Source organism: Trichomycterus rosablanca, chromosome 21 (genome assembly GCF_030014385.1).
Source record: "Trichomycterus rosablanca isolate fTriRos1 chromosome 21, fTriRos1.hap1, whole genome shotgun sequence".
NCBI classification, from domain to species: Eukaryota; Metazoa; Chordata; class Actinopteri; order Siluriformes; family Trichomycteridae; genus Trichomycterus; species Trichomycterus rosablanca.
Genome location: NC_086008.1, coordinates 20,182,701 through 20,203,102, shown reverse-complemented (window position 1 = coordinate 20,203,102; position 20,402 = coordinate 20,182,701). Strand labels below are relative to the sequence as shown.

General features: G+C 43.1%; 1 protein-coding gene across 5 annotated transcripts in view; it reads left to right on the top strand.

Annotated features, from left to right (window-relative positions):
* The first annotated feature begins 1,650 nt into the window (after positions 1 to 1,650).
* ebf2 (EBF transcription factor 2) overlaps positions 1,651 to 20,402 on the top strand; it is a 24,100-nt gene continuing 5,348 nt past the window's right edge. For all 5 annotated transcript variants that reach the window (XM_063017474.1, XM_063017472.1, XM_063017473.1 and 2 more), the window contains exons 1-8: positions 1,651 to 1,775; positions 3,743 to 3,899; positions 5,419 to 5,482; positions 5,834 to 5,889; positions 5,980 to 6,053; positions 6,923 to 6,991; positions 18,700 to 18,781; positions 20,173 to 20,314. In XM_063017474.1, the coding sequence (XP_062873544.1) occupies positions 1,651 to 1,775; positions 3,743 to 3,899; positions 5,419 to 5,482; positions 5,834 to 5,889; positions 5,980 to 6,053; positions 6,923 to 6,991; positions 18,700 to 18,781; positions 20,173 to 20,314 (769 nt within the window). The remainder of the gene's footprint in view (positions 1,776 to 3,742; positions 3,900 to 5,418; positions 5,483 to 5,833; positions 5,890 to 5,979; positions 6,054 to 6,922; positions 6,992 to 18,699; positions 18,782 to 20,172; positions 20,315 to 20,402) is intronic.

Below are 20,402 nucleotides of genomic sequence, written 5' to 3'. Positions count from 1 at the left end.
TTATAAATAAGAAGAACCCTCAAATTGCTCCTATAGGTCGTTCTAGATAACAATTATTAACATATTAAATATTGTATTATACAATATAACAGAAGTTGCAGGGCAAAGTTGTCCAAATTTGACACTTTGGGGATTTGGAATGAAAAGCAACCAACTATAAATAAAGTCTATAAATTAAATCCTGGTCCATGTCATATCTGAACTATGGTCTACAGGATGGTTTGCGTTTGCAACCAGATTCTCAAATTCCCCATCCTAAATGATTAACCAGATACTGCCAACAATAATAGTTCCAACCAATAATTCGAGTCATAAATGATTAGAACTTGTGAATTATGAAGAAATGCACTGATTTGGGTATAGCCGGGTGTGTGCGTCCGGATTCCGCGGCACCGTGCGTAATCGGGTACCCAGCTGACTCCTCGGCGTGCTGGCAGATGGCTGGTGTGTGTAAGCTGGCTGGCGGTGTGTGTGAGTTTGGGGGTGTAATGCTTATTGTTTATACGCACCAAGCACAGACAATGACCCCCAGCCTGAAGCAGGAAAATGGGATGGTGCTTTTTTTAGAGTGGAAAAAGGAGTAAAAAAGCAGAGTAAAAAAGTCGGATAAATGTTACAACTAGAAAAATAATTATATTCGATTTTGAAAGCACACAAGAGAGTTAATAAATTACAGAATTATTGCGTAAAGAGATACAATTTCCAAATATGTCACATCGAGTAGACACTAACTAAAAAAACGAAATAATAAGTGTAAATTTCAGCGTAATTTGGATATCTGATTTTTTTTTTTTGAACAATTGGAATGGACGTGATTTGGGAATAAATGAAAACCATTTTTAGCTTGTTCAGCTGTCAAGCTTTTCACTGATTAATGTAACTTAATAAAATATATTAAATATTGTACTGTAATAAGGAAAGCTGCAGGGCAAAGTTGTCCAAATTTAATACTTAATCGCAATTGGAATCAAAAGCAACCATCCATAATATTAATAAAGTCTATAATATTTAGGTTTATATATATATATATATATATATATATACTGTATATATATACACATACTGTTGTTATATACATCAGAAAAGTTGATTTGCCAGTCAGTTATGCTGTAGCCCCTCCTCCCTCCTCCAGCCTGCTCCTGTGCTGGTTATACTGTGCGCTCTTCTCCAGCAGCATCATTACGCGCTCGGTGTCCCGAACCGTTTACGAACTGCACGCATCCTCAGCCCTCAATGCAGGACTACCGGACCGACGCGTAACGGCTCTCCCAGGGCTACTAGGATCAAACCCGGGGTTTCTCCAGATGTTTTAAGTTGTATCATTTTGATTGGAAGTGCGCGCTTTTTGGTTCATTTAGTGCAGTCTGTAGCGCACAGCTGATTTTTTTTTATTGAACTTTTCAAAACAATGTCAGATCTGGATACCTCTGAGCATAGATCTAAAACATCAGGATCAGGACATTTCTGAACGAATTTGGACCACATAACGATCTATTCAACAATATCAGGGCACTTAGACTCGATTGTTTAACATTTAAGACAATAGTCGGGAACACATCTGCAGAATCTTGCAACCACTTGGGCTTATTTTTGTCCTCATCGTGTGCTGAGCACAGGTGAGTGGATTTTGTCAGTTCGATTTTGTTGTAAATGTTCGGAATCCAGGAGCTTCTCCCGATCGGTGTGAAGGAACGAACTTTTGGAGAAGAAATGGATTCAGTCCGTCCGTGGGTGCGCAACGTCGGAGTTGTGGATGCAAACGTAGCTGCACAGAGGTGATAAACTTATAACATTTTTACCTGTACATGTACAGTATATAATTTCCATCTGTGAATCTTGACAACCATGATGGTGTGTAACCAACGAGGTGATTTTGTGCCAGTAACATTGCTGGTACATGTAGGTGTAGTTGCTGTCAGATGATGTTATATGGGGAACGTTTACTCTAATTGTTTTTCCTAGATAAAAACTAATACAATAAATGTATAAGCAGCAAAATATTATATTTATAGGGAAAATGTTGCTTATAAAAAAACCAGTCAACAAGTGTGACAGTATACAAGAGATAAAAAAAAATAGTCATTAGCAAAAAACTCATTCAATCATTTATTTCGAATAGTCCTTAAAATGTGAAATATTTAAACAACAAAATACGACTATTATTATTTTTTTATAATTTTATAATTCAAACAGCACAAATATAATAATAATAATGATAATAATAATAACAATAATAATAATAATAATAATAATAATAATAATAACAATAATAATAATAATAATAATAATAATAATAATAATAATAATAATAATGTTTAGACACAACCAAAATGACTGGACAAATTAATAGAATAGATATTAAAACACATTTTCCTTCAGTTAAGTTTCATATTTGCCAAACACATATTTTGCAGAAACACGAATTCTATATCAGCATCGTGGTATTAAAACTTTAGAATGAAAACAATTCAGGTTGAGTGTCATAATAACATGAACAGTTAATTCACTACTAAGTTCACAGTTCATAAGGTCCCTGTTATATTGCTGGACTCATGAAGATCGTGAAGGTTCTTGACTTGGTACAGATGATGACAAACTGGCACAACACCAGTAAGAGAGACTAAAGCATCACTTCATTCGTTCGTTATGGATGCGTAGCTGGATTGATGTAGATTTCACACTTGGGCATCACTTCTAGTGACAATACAGTTCAATACAGTTCATTATTATTACAATAATGTATACGGTATAATATATTTATAATAGAAAATATATTGTTGCTATAAATAGTATTTTTCTATATTGTACATAAAACTTAATTTAATGCTCATTCATGTCACTTTTTTAAACAAATAAAAGCCTCCAAAAACCATCAAACTCGAAACCAGGCATTGTTACAATTCCAGTAGAGACTTTATAGTAAGTAAATCAACTCTTACTGTAGTTTAGTGTAGTCCTAGGCTTAGGTGCTAAAAATTGAAGGTTATGTGTGCACATGCACATCACACTGTAATATTTATGTATACACACATACTCACAATTTATGCAGTAAAGTTCGATTATGTATATAAAAGATCGCGTGTATATCTGTCTGTCTGTCTATCTATCTATATACATATATTAATTTATTTATTAGGATTTTAACGTCACGTTTTACACTTTGGTTACATTCATGACAGAAATGGTAGCTACTCATTACACAAGATTCATCAGTTCACAAGTTTAATATCAAACACAGTATCTCCAGTTCACCTCACTTGCACGTCTTTGGATTATGAGAAGAAACCGGAGCTTCCGGAGGAAACCCTGACCGCCCCACCTGGGGATCTACCCACTGAGCCACCGTGCTGGCCTATATATGGGTCATATATGTTTATGACTTTCTCATGAGTTTTCTGGTCTGTGACTTTAGCATAATAATCTAAAAATATTGATAATTCTTGTATGGTTGCATAATTATTAAAAATACAGCTCAAAGCAGGGCAGTCTCAAAATAGTTTTAAAAGAAAACAGTTTATTTAAAATGTAATATTATCACATGTATGTACTTTTTATCCTCCTTCCCACAAATTCCCACAATGTTATGTGGAATGGTGAGCTGATACAAGGGTAAAAACAATACCTGAATATATGTTGACTGAGCACTTGGAATAAACCTCCAATAAACCAAAACTGGATTCGTTTTATGTGTTAAATGAATAATAATAATAATAATAATAATAATAACTCATTGTTCCCACAGTGGACTTGCACTTTCCCGAGCTCACTTCGAGAAACAACCTCCATCCAACCTGCGAAAGTCAAACTTCTTCCACTTCGTCCTGGCTCTGTATGATCGGCATGGACAGCCGGTGGAGATCGAACGCACAGCCTTCATCGACTTTGTGGAGCATGAGAAGGTACAGGAGCTGTGTTTACATCTACTGAAATATATTTAAGGTGCATCAAAGAGTGCAAGACAGGACTAAGAGTAAAAGAGGAAATAGTTCGAGTCTCAAACATCCTGTAAAGACCCCCCAGCCCAGCTTTGATTGATTGTTGTGTTTTGCACCAATGGAAGTGGTTTCTTCTGATATTATATCGAATAAAGAACCACAAGAGCTAAACAGGTTTACACTGTGGTTAAACTTTTGAAAGTATGATAATAAATAATAATAATAATAATAATACACAGCTAATGAAAATAATGAAACAGCTATAGACAGCTAAACCATTAGTCTTCATTTGTTAACTGCCCACATTTATAACATTTTCTTGAGATATTAATGCTTTTTTAAGTAAATTCCTTTATGCCACATGTGTATGTATATAAATACACTACATATTTCAGCCACACCTCCTAACAGGCATTTAAAGCCAATTCTATGAAATAAATCATACACTTCCATCTTTATGGCAACAGTTCCAGTTCTGCCATGACTGTGCCTTTTATTAAAATTAGTGCCAACAAAAATACAACAAGTCTGGTGTGGAGGAAACTCAATTGCCTGTACACACTCCGGACCAAACCCTATTAAACACCTTTGGGATGAACTGGAAGAAATATACTTTATTGATCCTGAAGGAAATTTCTGGAACGCGATTGCGAGCCAGACCTTCTTGCTAACATATATTTTTTATATACCTGATTTATTACACTTGTTAGAAAATGTTGTGGCTAAAACACATGAATGAATTAATTAGTAATTCAGAAACCCATCGCAAGACTTTGACCATCCCTTCCTCAGACACAGCCAATCATGTCTGTGTATCTGTGTAGGCGCACGGCCGGTTCATAGCTCTGCTGGAGATGGGTGGAGAACATATGTCCTATTATTGAAGGATTAAACCCCTAATTGGTGATGTTTATCTAATAAGTAATATTAGTATGAACAATACACAACTGTTATTGGTTACAAATGGTGTAAGCAAGTTCTTGGGACATATAACAGACTATTATGCTAACCCACCACCGCTCAGATCCAGGTCTGAATCCCAGCAGCAGCAGTGCTATCAGCCTGCCGTTCGCCTACACAGACGTGATTGGCTGTGTCTGAAGAAGGGATGGTCGAAGTCTTGCGATGGATTACTGAATTCATGTGTTTCAGCCATATATTTGGAGCAACAGTTTAGGGAAGGCTTTATCCTGTTCCAGCTTGACTGTACCCTTGTGCACAAAGCAAGCTCTATAAAGACATAAAGCAAAGCTCAGAGTAGAGATCTTAGCCACACTGGGGTCTGAGGCCTTAACATGAATTGGAACATCAGCTGAGGCGTTCATGAGCATCATCATCAGCTATCAAGTTTTGACATAGAGGTCACTCTGTTTGAATGCCATTTGTTTTTGAAACGGGACGTCTGACAAGCTCATGGTCAGGTGTCCGAATCACAGGACATTTATTTGACCATATCTTTGTGTTTTTGTCCCATTTTCCCAAGGAACAGACGGGGGAAAAGACCAACAACGGGACGCATTACAAACTCCAGCTTCTCTACAGCAATGGTACGTCTTTGTGCATTTTATTCAACAGACGTTAATGGTCTGAAGTATTTTGTTTAATACCATTGGGATCCATTGGGATGTTAGACTGATTAAAAATGTTTTACTAACTTATTTGCTGTATGTATGTATGTATGTATGTATATTACTATTTGGTTAGCACACATAGTGAGACGAGTTGGATATTCAGGTCTGGTCACTTTCTTCAACAAGGTTCCATCATGTTTCCCTCATGTTGGCAGGGGTTTCCTCCTGGTATTTCGGTTTCCTCAAACCTGAGGTTGATCGGCTGCTTTTCGGAGCTGTTATATTAGCATTAAAGTGACTTTATTGGTCAAATGTTTGTCCTGACAGGTGTACGAACAGAACAAGACCTGTACACCCGTCTGATAGACTCGGTCACCAAACAGGTAGGTGCCCACCACTAAACTGGAACAGTTTGACTCTTTTTGAGATACTTGACTTCTGTAAGAACTTCGTTTCTGTTTCTGTTTTTTTAGCCTATATCGTACGAGGGGCAGAACAAGAATCCAGAAATGTGCCGTGTACTGCTCACCCATGAGGTTATGTGCAGGTAAGCGAGTCCCGGGTGTTTCTGTCTAACTTCATTTACACAAGACACAATAAAAGACACAAAGAAGCAAAAAAATGGAACCAGATTTAATAAACGTTGCCTGGCGTGACACCTGCGTGATCGAAGACGCGGCCGTCAGGTGCCAGATAGACAGCGGCGCCCGCGCAGACGGCTTGTTTCGGGGGGAGCTACAAGGGGGCGTGTGGGTCTGTGACCTCAGCCTTAGGGACTCGACGGTGGAGGGCAGGAGGGGAGTGGAAATCGGTGGAAATCGGCCCCCATTGTGTGGCCAGCAGATGCCCGAGTGGGGTTCACAGCTGGCTAATAACAGAGGGAAAGAAGGGGAGAGGAGGATTGGGGATGGGGGGCGGTTGAGGGCAAACGGCACAGCTGGGGAGTGGCTCTGTGTGACGGGGATGGGGGGGTAGAAGAGGACAGCATAGGGGCAGATGGCCAGGGGTGGGGGGCACTTTTGTTATGCAGGATGGGCGGAGTGGGGGATCAATGGGAGGGGGTGAAAGGGGTGCCCCCCCCCAGACTTGAGAAGCTTGCTGTTGGCGTGTGGGTTGTCTGTTGTCTAAATGTACGTCTGGTTTACCAATAATTTCCTGTGTTGTTTATTTTCCACGTTCAGCGGCGGATTAGAAAGTAATCACTGCATCGCGCTATAATGCTATAATAACGCTATAATAACGCCATAATACCGCCACTGTTTGTGCAATGAATAGGAATTAGTCAATTAGCCAATTAGACGTCATTGAATATTTCATGATTAGCTAATATAATTACATCTAGACCCTTTCATTAGGCGCTTTGCTGTAGCCCGGGGAAATAATAACCTCTGTTATGATGCCGCCTGTTGGTTTTAGTCGGTGCTGTGAGAAGAAGAGCTGTGGGAACCGAAACGAGACGCCGTCAGACCCCGTCATCATCGACAGGTAAGAGCTAATCATCGCCATATGCTAAAAAGTTTGGGAACCAATAAGAGTTACAGGCCTTTCTCAAGGGTCCAACAGTGACTGTGTAGCAGAGCCTTGGTTTGAACCAACAATCTTCCAATTGGCAGCCCAATACTCTACCCACTAAGCTCCCACTGTCCAGTGCTACCTTCTACATCATCTACACTCTCTGTTTATCGTGTCTCAAAGACAGTCAGGCTATCCGTACCATCCCAACTCCTTTGCCCTATCAAAACCGCTTTCCGTTCATCCCTGGCGTCCCATCTGACAGAACCCGACAGACAGACAGGTCTCTTTTTTTTCAATCGTTCCTGGCGTCCTCCTCTCTCTCTCTCAAAGGATCGTCTTTGGTTTTTTCCCAGATTTCCAGTGTACAGCAGCTGGTTTTCTCTTTACGGAACGACTCTCTCTGACCCTTCGCCTATCGTTCACTCTGTACTCACGTCATGCTTTCGGCTGTCTTAAAAAAAGCCATATTTTCCTCAAGGGCTCCATAAAGGAAAGCTTTTTGACTGTTGTTGACTGTTTTGTTCCTTACGGACTGTTACTGTAGCGCTGATGCTGATGAGTCAAGGCTAGGTTCATCACAGGTTATTCAAGGGGTGGTGGCATCATTTTAGGGTCGTTTGGTCCAGTGGTGGTCCAACAGCAAGAGGTTCCCGGGTTGATTTTTACCTCAAGATATTCCGTGCCTATGTGGACTCCCTAAAACAATCCAGGGTGAGAGGTGCCCTGCCACGGATTAACACCCTGTCTGGAACGTCTTCCTATTACCTTGCACCAAATGTTCCCAGATGAACTCCAGACTCTATAATGTAGAATAAATAAAGACAACCACTCATCTCAATTGAATCAATCCATTGGAGGTTAGATTGTGTATTTGTTGGCGAAATCTCTTACCCATACACGTAACCTCCCCACCTTTCCCCAAACTAATATTGTCATAATTAGTTACCCTCATCAGAACACCTCTCAATACACACGGGAATCTGGATCCCCGATGTGCCAACCCACCCCGGACCCCCCTCTCTTTTTTTAATTTGCCTCCATATTGTTTGGGTCTGCCTGGTCCTTTACTCTCCTCCCCCTCCTCACAATCTGCCTTTCACCCCGTCCTCCGCTAATCCAGTTATTAGTGAAAGGAGAGAGAAGAGCTACCATCTGATCCCTCAGGCAGCGTGCCTTTTGACACTTCATGACCCGCACATCTGATGCTTCTCCCACAGTTTATCCAGCGACGGAACGGTTAATGCTGGATCGTAGCTATTGTGGTATCACTGACCTGCCAGTGCTTGTACTCTGTGGTCATTTGGAGTCTCTTACTGGTCTTCCAGTGTTTTACTTCTTTATATATTGGGCTGTCACCTGGTCAATACTGACACATCATTGTGTCAAGAACTCCTAAGCACGGATCTGTTCCACGGAAATTATACGTCGATTAATATTAACATTTCCACTCAATCAATTTACGTATTCCCAAATTAATGTATTGATCGGTCACTGATCAATAACGTCCTATGGTCCTTCTGTTTGAAGAGACCACTTGATATTGAGGTCCGGAACTGATTTGTTCCTTTGTCTTCCAAGACAATGAGTGCCCGATCACCTCCAAAAATTATTTGGTCACCTAAACAAGACTAGTTAATAATTCTACTCCTAATTTAATCATGAGCCAAAACATTTGTGCATGTGCTGATCAGGCTGCTGGAGGTTCCTCATAGTTGACGTGTTTAATGGAGCAGATCTGATCATCATAAAGACCTGAGTGACTTTGATAAGGGTTGATAGTTTTGGCCAGACGACTGGTTGAAGCACCTGTAGCTTATTGGTTAAAGTACTGGACCAGTAAACAGAAGGTTGTCGGTTTAAGTCCCACCACTGGCAGGTTGCCACTGTTGGCCCCTTGAGCAAGGCCCTTAACCCTCAATGGCTTAGATTGTATACTGTCATTGTAAGTCGCTTGGGATACCCTCCGACAGTAGTCCGAGAAGGGACAAGCCACCAACCTCTGACAGGTTCACAAAGGCTGTGGTGCCCATTACGGACCAACACAAGGTCAAAGTGTCTCAACACAGTGTCAAAGCACCCATACTAACTCCTGTCCATCATTGAAAGCACCTAAAATGGGCACACTGGTTAGAAGTGGACATCAGAGCAATGAAAGAACATCAACTGTTCCATGAAATCCTACGTTTTGTTGACTGTTTTGCTCCTCACAGGCTGTTACTGTAGCACTGATGCTGATAGTCCTCGGCTTCAATGATGGAGCGCCTTGTTGTTGTTGGGTGGTCACGTTCTTTAAGAATTTTTTGGGTCATTTTGTCCAGTGGTTGCCCAACAGCAAGAGGTTCCTTGGTGTAATCCTTTTCTGCCTATATGGACTTCAATTGGCTGCTCCAAACTAATTCTAGACGAGCAATGAAGGAACGTCGACTGTTCCATGAAATCCTGCGTTCTCCAACACCCGAGATCATGTGGACGGCTGGACGAGCGTGCATTGCAGGACGATCCACCTTGCACAAACAGATACCAGATACCCCGGGACGTCTTGAGACGTCTTGTTGAGTCTCATCAGGTCAAAGCTGTGAGCGGTCCCATACGTTAATCTAAATAATTTTCCACTTCCGTGAGGTCAGACGAAAGGCATTGTTTGACCATCTCTTCTAGCGATCAGCTGAAGTACAGTCCTGTTAAGGGCCGGAGGATTAGCAGGTCAGTGCAGCGCTAAGATCAATATATGGAGCCGTAGAGAACGACCGGGTAACCATGGCGAAGCTTAAGAAGACCCAACGCCAGAGGAATCGATGACCTGCAATATATATATCTATTTGATTGGGCTTTGCAGGAGGGTCTTTTTTTAACAAGCTGGTGCTTAAAGAAAACAGGAATCAATAGGAAATACCCCGGTCTCATCAATACCGACCTCCCATCCTCCCCCGACCATCAAACAGATGGTTTTACGAGGGTTCGAAACAGGAGCTACTTTATGCGATTTTCTGTGATGTCCAGAATGAATGTGAACATCCCACTACAGTTAAAAGTTACTCCCAAAAATAAAAACACTGAAGTCGCCAAGAATCGCCGCACCAGGCGGATCAAATCAAGCAGATAAAAGAGGACGTGGCGCAAAGTTCTGCGTGTCAGTCGTGCTGCGTTCAAAACCCAGAGGAATTAGAATCATGAGAAGGAATGATTATCATCCAAATATACCTAAACACACTCGGATATAAAGCCGCAGACGTCCAGATGCTAACTTGTCTCCTGTTTTTTAGAGGATGCTCTCGTTCTCGCTGTCATATTCTCAGGGGAGCAGATGTCCCCTCCTGTGTGTGTGTGCACATCTGTGTGTGTTCGAGTGTGAACGGGGAGCGTGTGTGCGCGCATATGTACTTTTATACCCACGTATGCATGTGTGCATTTACTCGTGCGTCTTTTTTCTGGGCGTCCGCTGTTTAGGGTTCCTTCGGGACGATAGAAGTTTAGACAGAAGCGATCGTCGTCGTTTATACCGCGGTCCGGCGATCAGCAAAACCCGACCGGCACGAGCAAACAGTCCAGAACAGCTTGAATAATTGTGGGACATAGACTCGCCGAGCTGTTTGTTAGGTACACCTACCATACGTACATTCAGTCAGTGTCTGTTTTACTGCTGATTCATCCTGGTCAGGGTCGCTGTGAGTCCCTGGAAACAACCCAGGTTGCCAGGTCCATCACACACTCATCATCCCAGTCTGAGTAATTTCTAGTAGTCAATTTTCAAATGACCCGACTGCACGTCCTAGGACTTGTGGGAAGAAACCGGAGCTCCCAGAGGAAACCCACACGGACACGAGGAGAACATGCAAACTCCACAGAGATAGGAATCAAACCCTGATGCGACAGCGCTACCCAATGTGCAACCTTGCTGCACTCTTATTGTACTATAGAGATGAACGTTGTGGGTATACAATTACTGACTGTAGCACATATGTTCCTCTGCACAGTGTATTACCACCCCCCACCCCCACATTTCATTTATCAATCAAAACAGACCCTTATAAAAATGTATTTCTTTATATGGTAGCATACATTTGATTTAGCTGGTCAAACTGGAAGTTTGCATGTTCTCCCCGTGTCTGTGTGGGTTTCCTCCGGGTGCTCCGGTTTCCCCCCACAAGTCCAAACACATGCAGTCAGGTCAACTGGAAATTAACCGAAGTGTAAGAGTGTGGGTGTGGGTGAATGTGAGTGTGATGACCTGGCAACCTGTTTGGTTTGTTTTTCCTGCCTTTTGCTCGATGAACCGGACCCACCGAGACCCTGACCAGGATAGAGCAATGGTAAAACAGACTGTGAGTGTATCATTGCTGGTCATTCATGCAGCCTTCAAAACCACTAAAAGCAGAAGCGAATCTGTGGTGCGTTTGCATTCCTGGACATTTTGTGTTAGATCCGGTTTAGAAATGCAAGCTGGCAATCTTGGCCAAGCTAATCATGTGTGTTTGGGTATGTTTGTATGTCTAAGCGAAGAGGTGTCAGGCGGTCTTAAATTTCACTAACGATTTAACGGCTCCCCGGCGCTAGCACGGCCCCGCGGGTTTGTTTGTTTGTGCGTCTGCTGGACGAGCAATCTGGAGAGCTAACTGGGGGCGTTCAGCGATAAGATCTGATCCCTTCCTTCCTCCTGCTTCGGTTTATTCCTGAGTCACGTTACTGTACACAGTATCATCTCGCCGCCTAGCGCATCCCGGAGTCCCTGGAGCGCGATCCGAACGAGATCCGACTCTTAGGTGAAGTGACGTTTGATGAATCCGTCAGGACGGAGCGCAGGGTCGACGGGCCCACTGACAGGTTCTCAGCAGGCCTGCTGTGAGCTCTAACAGCGGCTCGCTCCCCTCCCGTCACACCCTTCCCTCCTTCGCTCCTCGGCTTCGTTTTTCTTCTCCTCTCTTCTGTCTACATCTCGCCACATTTGCTAGGGATTAGCCACAGACAGTAAATTACGCCGCCTCAGACTTTTGAACGATCCCTTGGCCCGTAGCTTCGCACATTCCCCGACCACACTGCTATCGTTTCTCTCGGTTTTTTTTTCTCCTGTCATTTATTACATACCTCCCCCTTCTTCCACCTCACACACCTTTTATCCATCAAACAATTCCAGCGATGACACTTTCTTACCGAGTTTACCGATCGTGATTCTCAAGTCTTCCTCTCTCTCTCTCTCTTTTTTAATTCCCTCACTCGTTTGCTCGCTCGTTTCTCCCCTCTCCCCCTTCTCTATCTGGAAACAGATGTTGTTTGTCAGATCCTATCATTACTGGCTAATTAAGCAGACATCTCTTCTCTCTTTTCTCCTGCCTGCTGCTCACCGATTCTCACAGATACTCCAGGCTTTGTTTCCCCACAGAGTTGAAGGTGCGTTCGGATGCGCGTCTCGATTTCCGTCATGAGCGTGTTCGAGTTTTTTCTTTCTTTCTTTCTGATAGGACTGATGTTCTGGTGGAAACGGATGCGCTTCGGTTTAATAAGAGAGGTAAAACATGAACGGCGGTTGAAATGAGCTATATGACCGAAGGTATGCTGATGCCTGACCGTGAGTTTGTTGGACGTCCCAAATAGAGTGACCTCTGGTGACAAAAGAGCATTGAAAGAGCATCTGTATGGCAGGTCAGGGCTCTGTGCATTTTAAACCAGAGCTTTGTCATGCTGGAATAGGAAATGGCCTTCCCTAAACTGTTGCTGCAAAGTTGTAAGCATATAAACTATATATATATTAAATTATATAAACAGCTCAGCTGTTAAGGCACTGGACTAGTAATTGGAAGGTCGCTGGTTTGAGCCAGCCACTGCTGGGCCCTTGAGCAAGGCCCTTAACCCTCCATTGCTTGGATTGTATAATGTCAAATCCCCAAAATGTCATTTCCTTTATATAATTGTTTTCCGTGGCACGGTGGCTCGGTGGGTCCTTTCTGTGTGGAGTTTACGTGGGTTTCCTCCGGGAGCTCCGGTTTCCTCCCACAGTCCAAAAACATGCAGTCAGGTTAACTGGAGACACTAAATCGCCCTATAGGTGAGTGTGTGTGTGTGTCTGCCCTGCGATGGACTGGCGCCCCGTCCAGGGTGTTACTGTGTGCCTTCTGTCCATTAAAAAGCTAGGAGAGGCTCCAGCACCCCGCACGACCCTAATTGGATAAGCGGTTAAGAAAGTGAGTGAGTGATTTATTACTAAGTAGTAATTAGAAGGGTGTCCCAATACTTTTGGCTATATAGTGTAGAAACCCGGGGTCAACCCTAGCCTCTTGTTTTGTCCAGGGTAAATTCCCGCCCTACTGTTAGTCTTTCCAGTTGGCACTGGATACCAGTAGTATTTTGAAACTCCTCCATTGGTTGGCTACCATGCCAGCCAATGGAGATGGAAAGAAAGGAACGTGTTACCCCATAAATGCCCCTTATTCATGAGGTTTTGTATAATCCTGGGGACGACTGAAGTAAATTTCGGTGCATTTTAAGAACTGTCGGAGAGTTCCAGGTCTGTAAAGGAATGAGAACGTCTCCACTTCATTCCCAGACGTGCAGAAGACCAAGTTTGGGTTTCTTACCCAGACTCGGCGTCCGACATCTGACACGGAAAGACGAAACCCCTGGAAAAACCAAACAAAACAAAAACAAAAAATCACCCGGCACTGTTTTCATTCGGGTAGTCGGTGGAGCCGGGTGTGAAAGGTCCGGGTTATTAGGTGTGGTATGTGGTGACACGGGTGTTGCTTTAGCAGCCCGGCTCTAGCGCCCTGTTAGCGGGGGGTCAGAGGTTGCCTGCGCGGGGTGTTAACCTTGGTGACCAGTCTAGCCCCAGTCTGCCAAGGGATTCTGGGAGTACTGGGTATTTATGACCGCCATGCTCCCCCTTCTTTCCATCATTCCTTTACCTTCATTCCTGCGACTCCCAGGATTTTGCTCAATTGCTTAATCAAAAATAAAAAAAATTATTATTATTATTATTATTATTATATTTTTCTAGTTATTAATAAAATAGATGATGGAAGTTGATCATATATGGTATTAAAGCTTATAATATAATTGGATAATGTTTATTTATAGTGTAAAACATAATAAATATGAGATTTATACAGAAATGGCATTTATTTAGTCACTAGAAGGTACATTTAAATAATAAATAATAATAAATAATAATAATAAGACGAATGCTATTATTTGTTATATATACAGATACAAGCGTACAGTATAACTAAATTCCTTTTTTTCCATATGTCCCGGGTTTGTTTGGAAGCTTGGGTCAGAGCACAGGGTCAGCCATTGTACTCCCAGGATTTTGCTCAGTTGACTGAAATAAAGAAAATTATTATTTATTTTTTTTCCAGTTAGTTTTCCAGATAAAATAGATAATGAAAGGTGATCACATATGGTATTAAAGCATATAATAAAATTGGATAATGTTTATTAATGGTGTAAAACATAATAAATATGAGATTTATACAGAAATGGCATTTATTTCAGTCACTAGAAGGTACATTTAAATAATAATAATAATAATTATTAATAATAATAATAATAATAATAATAATAATAATAATAATAATAATAATAATAATAATAATAATAATAATAATAATAATAATAATAATAATAATAATAATAATAATAATAATAATAATAATAATAATAATGCTTTTATTTGTCATATATACATACACACATGTACAGTACCATGAAATTCTTTTTCAATACATATCCTAGTTTGTTTGGACGCCTGGGTCAGAGCACAGGGTCAGCCGTTGTACAGCGCCCCTGAAGCGGACAGAATTAAGGGCCTTGCTCAAGGGTCCAACAGTGGCTGCATAGCAGAGCCTGGATTTGAACCAGCAATATTACAACTGATAGCACAAAGCTCCACCCACTCGGCTACTGTTTAATTATTCTAATTATTATTATTATTATTATTATTATTATTATTATTATATTATTATTATTATTTCCGATGTTCAGTTCACGTCCGAGCTTCGAAAAGGATGAAACCGCCCCTATGGATGTTTTTTAATGTTATTAAATACGATCCATTCTCATGACGTCTGCAGTCACGGTGATGTAGATCGAGTGTGTATGGTGTGTACATGTGTGTGTGTGTGTGTGTGACTTGTCTCCAGTGTATCGGTGTGTTTTAACTGCGGCTTCACATCTGGTTTCCTAATTTTCCTTCCCCCCTCGACCTAAATGTCATGACACTTTTTTTGTTTTTGTAAGAAGGGTGTAGGGTTAAGGTGGATGAGTGGGGATTCTGATGAGTGATTAAGTGATTGAGTGACTAAATCCTAAATATCAACAAGCCGTTTGGGGTCTTTTTTTTGGGAGGGGGTAGGGTTAGGGGGTCTTTTGCTTTTGCTGGCTTCGGTTCCTACAGCAGACGTTAATTGTCATTATTATTATTTTCATGTATTTTATATTTGTCATATATACAGATATACATGTAGAGTACAATTTGCCTGGAAGCTGGGGTCAGAGCGCAGGGTCAGCCGTTGTACAGCGCCACTGGAGCGGACAGGGTCAAGGGCCCAACACAGGCTTCCAATTGATAGCACAAAGCTCTACCCACTAGGCTAATTATAATCATAATGAGGTCATGGACTGTTGGATTGGTGCCATTTGGCATCTTTTTGTGTCCAAGCTTTGTGTGGGATGGTGTACAGGATGGCACCCGACCCCACGCCAAGGAGAGCGTATGCCACAGCTGGAATTTACATTACATTTACATTTTTGGCACTTAGCAGACGCCTTTATCCAAAATGACTTACAGTACTGTGACAGTTTATATTCTGAGCAATTGAGGGTTGCTCAAGGGCCCAACAGCAGCAACTTGGCAGTGGTGGGGCTTAAACCAGTGACCTTCTGATTACTAGTCCAGTACCACTAGGATACGGCCGGAATTTAGTCCTGCCTACAGACACACCTGCATTATGAGCATTGCTGGTACTGGTGCTGGTGCTGGTACTGGTGCGCCAGCCGTTCTCTATATTAAAGAAGTCACTTCCAGAAAGCGCCACGCTGAGCGTGTTGTGTTTAGTCCTGAGAAGTGAAGCAGATGCAAACAAAGGCCATTCACAGGACCGGTCAGGGACTCCCTCCGAGGCGCTGGGGTAACCGATCCCCTCGGCTTAAGACTCGACTTAAACCTTTTGTTTCCCAACAGGCGATTCAAAGGGAACCGAGTGTCGCTCGAAATTATGGATTAATACACGCGGCGACATCTGCGGCTCAGACCGGGGGCCGGGGCTCGTCCGGGCGTTCCCTGAACACGTCAGACACGGATTCCTAAGACTGTTGATTCAGCAAAAGTGTGAAAATTAATTACAGATTCTCATACGTCCGTTTTCGCGTGAATCTGCCCGGCGACCGGTCCATCTGTCAGCTCTGAATATCACAACAACACTAAACAAATCCTGTTGATATTAACTTTCCCCCTCAGAACAGGCCAGATTAGACGGGTGTGTGTGTGTGTGTGTTTGTGTATAGGGGGTGTGTTGGGCATCCAATATGAGGATGTTCAGTAATGCTAATTAATTATGCAAGATAGGTCTAATTATAAAGCGGCAAATGGTTGCGGCGGCAGAAGGTGCGAGGCAGCGAGCCTGGGAGATTTGCATGCTAAGTGGGCAGGATTGGCTTTTGGGGGGCGAGGGGGGGTGACTAATGCATGCTAATGCATGTGTGTGGCCAGTTCATTTCATTTGGGCTGTTTGCATCTGTGTACCGAGGTGACATAGTGGATGAGGTCGAGTAGAGCCGAGAATGTTTGGACGCCTGACCACGGGCTCGTCGAACGTCCGGTTTTAAATACAAGCAGTATTAAAACAGTGTGATCTCTATGCGATCCTTTGGCTGAAACAACAGCAGCTCTTTGAAATATTTGTCTGTGGGAATTTGTCCCCGTTCAGTCAAAAGAGAACGGTCAAGAAAGCCTCGATTGATGTTCCAGTTCATTCCAAAGCTGGCCACTGGCTACTGGTTTCCTTAACCCAAGCTTTTCTTCACGTCTTTATTGAGCTCGCTTTGTGCACAGGGGCGCATGATGGAACAGGAAAGGACCTTCCCTAAACTGTTGTCGCAAAGTCAGAAGCATAGAAGTTCATTTATATAATTCATTTATTCCACCTGTTAGCAATTGTTCTGGCTGAAGCTCATAATTCAATAATTAGAACCGGTGTCCCAATACTTTTGCACTGTAATGCTACCACCACCATACTTCACAGTTCCTCAGGCTGGACAGAACAGCGCTTCAAGGTACTTTTAGTGCCATCAAAGTTGCCTTGTGTCCTATTCCAGAGGACACCAGCGCTTTTCTGCGAGGAGCCTACGCCCTTACGTTTGTTGGGGTTTGTTCTGTAACGCAGCCTCTACCATACTGATAGACCCCATAAAGACGTGGGTTATTTATTTTGTTACGGAGCAAAAACATCAGCCCACGAAGTCACTCAATTAGTCTGTAGATCAGCTGCTTCAAGCTCCGTTACAAAATAAATGACCCGCATCTTTGTAGGGTCTATCAGTATGGTAAATGCTACATTACAAACCGTTGGTGTGGAATAGGACACAAGGCAACTGATAGACCCCACAAATGTTGGACAATTTTTACGCTCTCTCTGCTGTCTTCTGCCGGAATGCCAGTTCCCAGTTGCGTCTTCGCTCTCCCGTCAACCCTTCCTTTACATCGGGGACTTTGGGATTGCGGCAGAGCTCGGTTGCCATAGCAGCGGTGCCGTACCATTGGACAGTACACTCCTGCGATTCGAAGTCTCTGTTTTTCCTACTTTGCTTCGTCTATCGCTTCCGTCCCGCGTATCCCACAGCCTCCGGGACACACAGTCACCCGGAGACAGTCGAAGCCTCACTGTCTCAATTACAGAAATGCCTCATGGGAGATTCGGGCACCACTGTGTGAGATTTTGTTGTCCCCTGGGCCGGCATCTTCTTCTTTAAACCAGCCAGCGATGGAATCTCACAGAGAGTCGAACCTTGTACGGTTCACTATGTATAAATACACCACTAGTGGTGGCATTTTGACCAAACCCAGGCCACATTTATGTACCCGCCATACAGACAGGGGCACTGTGGCTCAGTAGTGTAGTAGTGCAGCACAGCTTTAAGGTCCTGCAGACCTGGGTTCCGTTTTTTCCCCGTCACCCTAGGCCAGAATGAGTTTCCGTACATCTACGTACAATCCCAAAACTCACCCTAGTCACTGTATTGTGCCCCTCGGTGTGAGGGAGTAATTTCGTGACTGAATGGATGAGTGTGATACCCCCAAGAGGTCGGTGTCCAAATTGTACCCAGTACTCCGGACAGTCATTGCAACCCTGATCAACTATGTGGACAGCCGACCATGAGCTTTTTGGACATCCAGTTCCAAAACTGTGCAGGATAATTCGGAGTTGGCACCCCATTCAGGGCTATAAAAGGCACTACTTTTTTGGGAAAGATTTTTTGTTGGACATGAAGGCCTGGTCTTCCAGTTCATCCCAATATCGATCAGTAGGATTGAGGTCAGGTCCTTGTGCAGGTGACATGACTTTTTTATAATAGTAATATTAAACAGATCCCTAACCCTAACCCTAACCCTAACCTTAACCCTAACCTGGATTCTTTTGGTCATATAGTATACCCTATATACTAACGTCTTTTTCTTCTGTCCCACCCAGATTCTTCTTGAAGTTCTTTTTGAAGTGCAACCAAAACTGTCTGAAGACGGCCGGGAATCCCAGAGACATGAGAAGATTTCAGGTACATCCCAGTGTTTCATAGTGACCGATCATTTTGTTCTATCTGGAGAAACTGGGAACGTGAGAATCCCGTATCTGGGGAAAAAAAAAAACAGACCAGGGCTTACACGGAGACGCAGGCATCACAGGAAATGGTCCGAGCTGTTTCAGGAAGTTGTCAAGATTTGAGTGATTGGTTCCAGATGGGGCAGGTCAGGTTCCATGACCCAGGAAGTACTCACTGGGGAGCCTCCCGCCTCACTTCCACCTACACATCTTTCACCACTGGAGTCTCCCCCCTTCTTCAAATCTGACATTTCTTCCTCTCGGCCTCCCGTGCTACCCCGTCTACTTCCCTTCCTTCTACGTTTGTTTTAACCCGTTCCCATCAACGCATGCTGGGCGCCGACTTCCATCGCAGCCTTGAGTATTTACAGCTATTTTTCTAGAGAGTCTGTACTACCATCTACCAGCTATCGAGCCGCCTGAACATCTGTAGCTTAACCACAGGCTACCTGTGATTTACTGCTTCCATTGAACCGATTCCCCCCAAATTCCGAATGGTGTGTTGCACCTATCGAACAAGCAAAATCAGGTTTGGTTCTGTGGTGTTCTGTGGTTGACTTCTAAAATATATTTATCTCATAATAATTAATAATAAGTGACACAATAGCCAATAAAATAATGCTAATGCTTTTCCAGTTACCCCCAATTTTCTCCCCTAATTTAGTCGTATCCAATTACCCTGGTTGCATTACGCTTCACCTCTACCCTACAACCCTCCACTGCTCACTGAGGAGCTTCGCAGCTGACACACCCCCTCCGACACGTGCGCAGTACCGACTGCATATTTTCACCTGTGTGAGGCGAGTTTATATGTGGATCAGCCTTGTGCACGGAGAGCCACACCCTGATCAGCCATCAATACGATGTATTCGAAATCCCAGCTCTGGTGCGCTAGTGTATTTTACCGCTGCGCCACCTGAGCGGCCCGTTTCGCTTTAGTGTTGCTGACCTCCACTGTGATCAAAAAGAGTCGTGCATTTTTTCACATGGGGCTCGGTCTTGCATATGGAGAGTAACGCACTTATCCCCGTTATCCCTTGGCACTATTGATCGGCCAGCATAGGTTGTTATTGCATCAGTTATGAGGAATCCAATGTGGACACTTGACCATAAGGTGGCTTTTTGGACATCCCATTCCAAAACCATAGACTATAATATAAAGTTGGCACCCAGTTTGTAGCTATAAACTTTTTTGGGAACGCTTTCCAGAAGTATTAGAAGGGTGTTTCTAGCTGGTATTAAGCAGAGGTGTAGACCACTAAGATCTTTCCCGATTGCTATGTAGAGAAAGAAATGAGAGCACAGAGAACAGGACTCACCACCATGTCTGCTGCTGTGTCCGTACAGGTGGTCCTCTCAAGCACGGTCAGCGTGGACGGGTCCATCCTCGCCGTGTCCGATAACATGTTCGTCCACAACAACTCCAAGCACGGCCGCCGAGCACGGAGATTGGAACCCGGGGAGACGCTGGAGAACACCATGGAATACGGTGAGATGAGTAAGAAAGTTACTTTTATAAAATAATATAATTTTTTTAATACTTCTAAGTACAGTTCAGCTGAGACTTAACTGTTTGT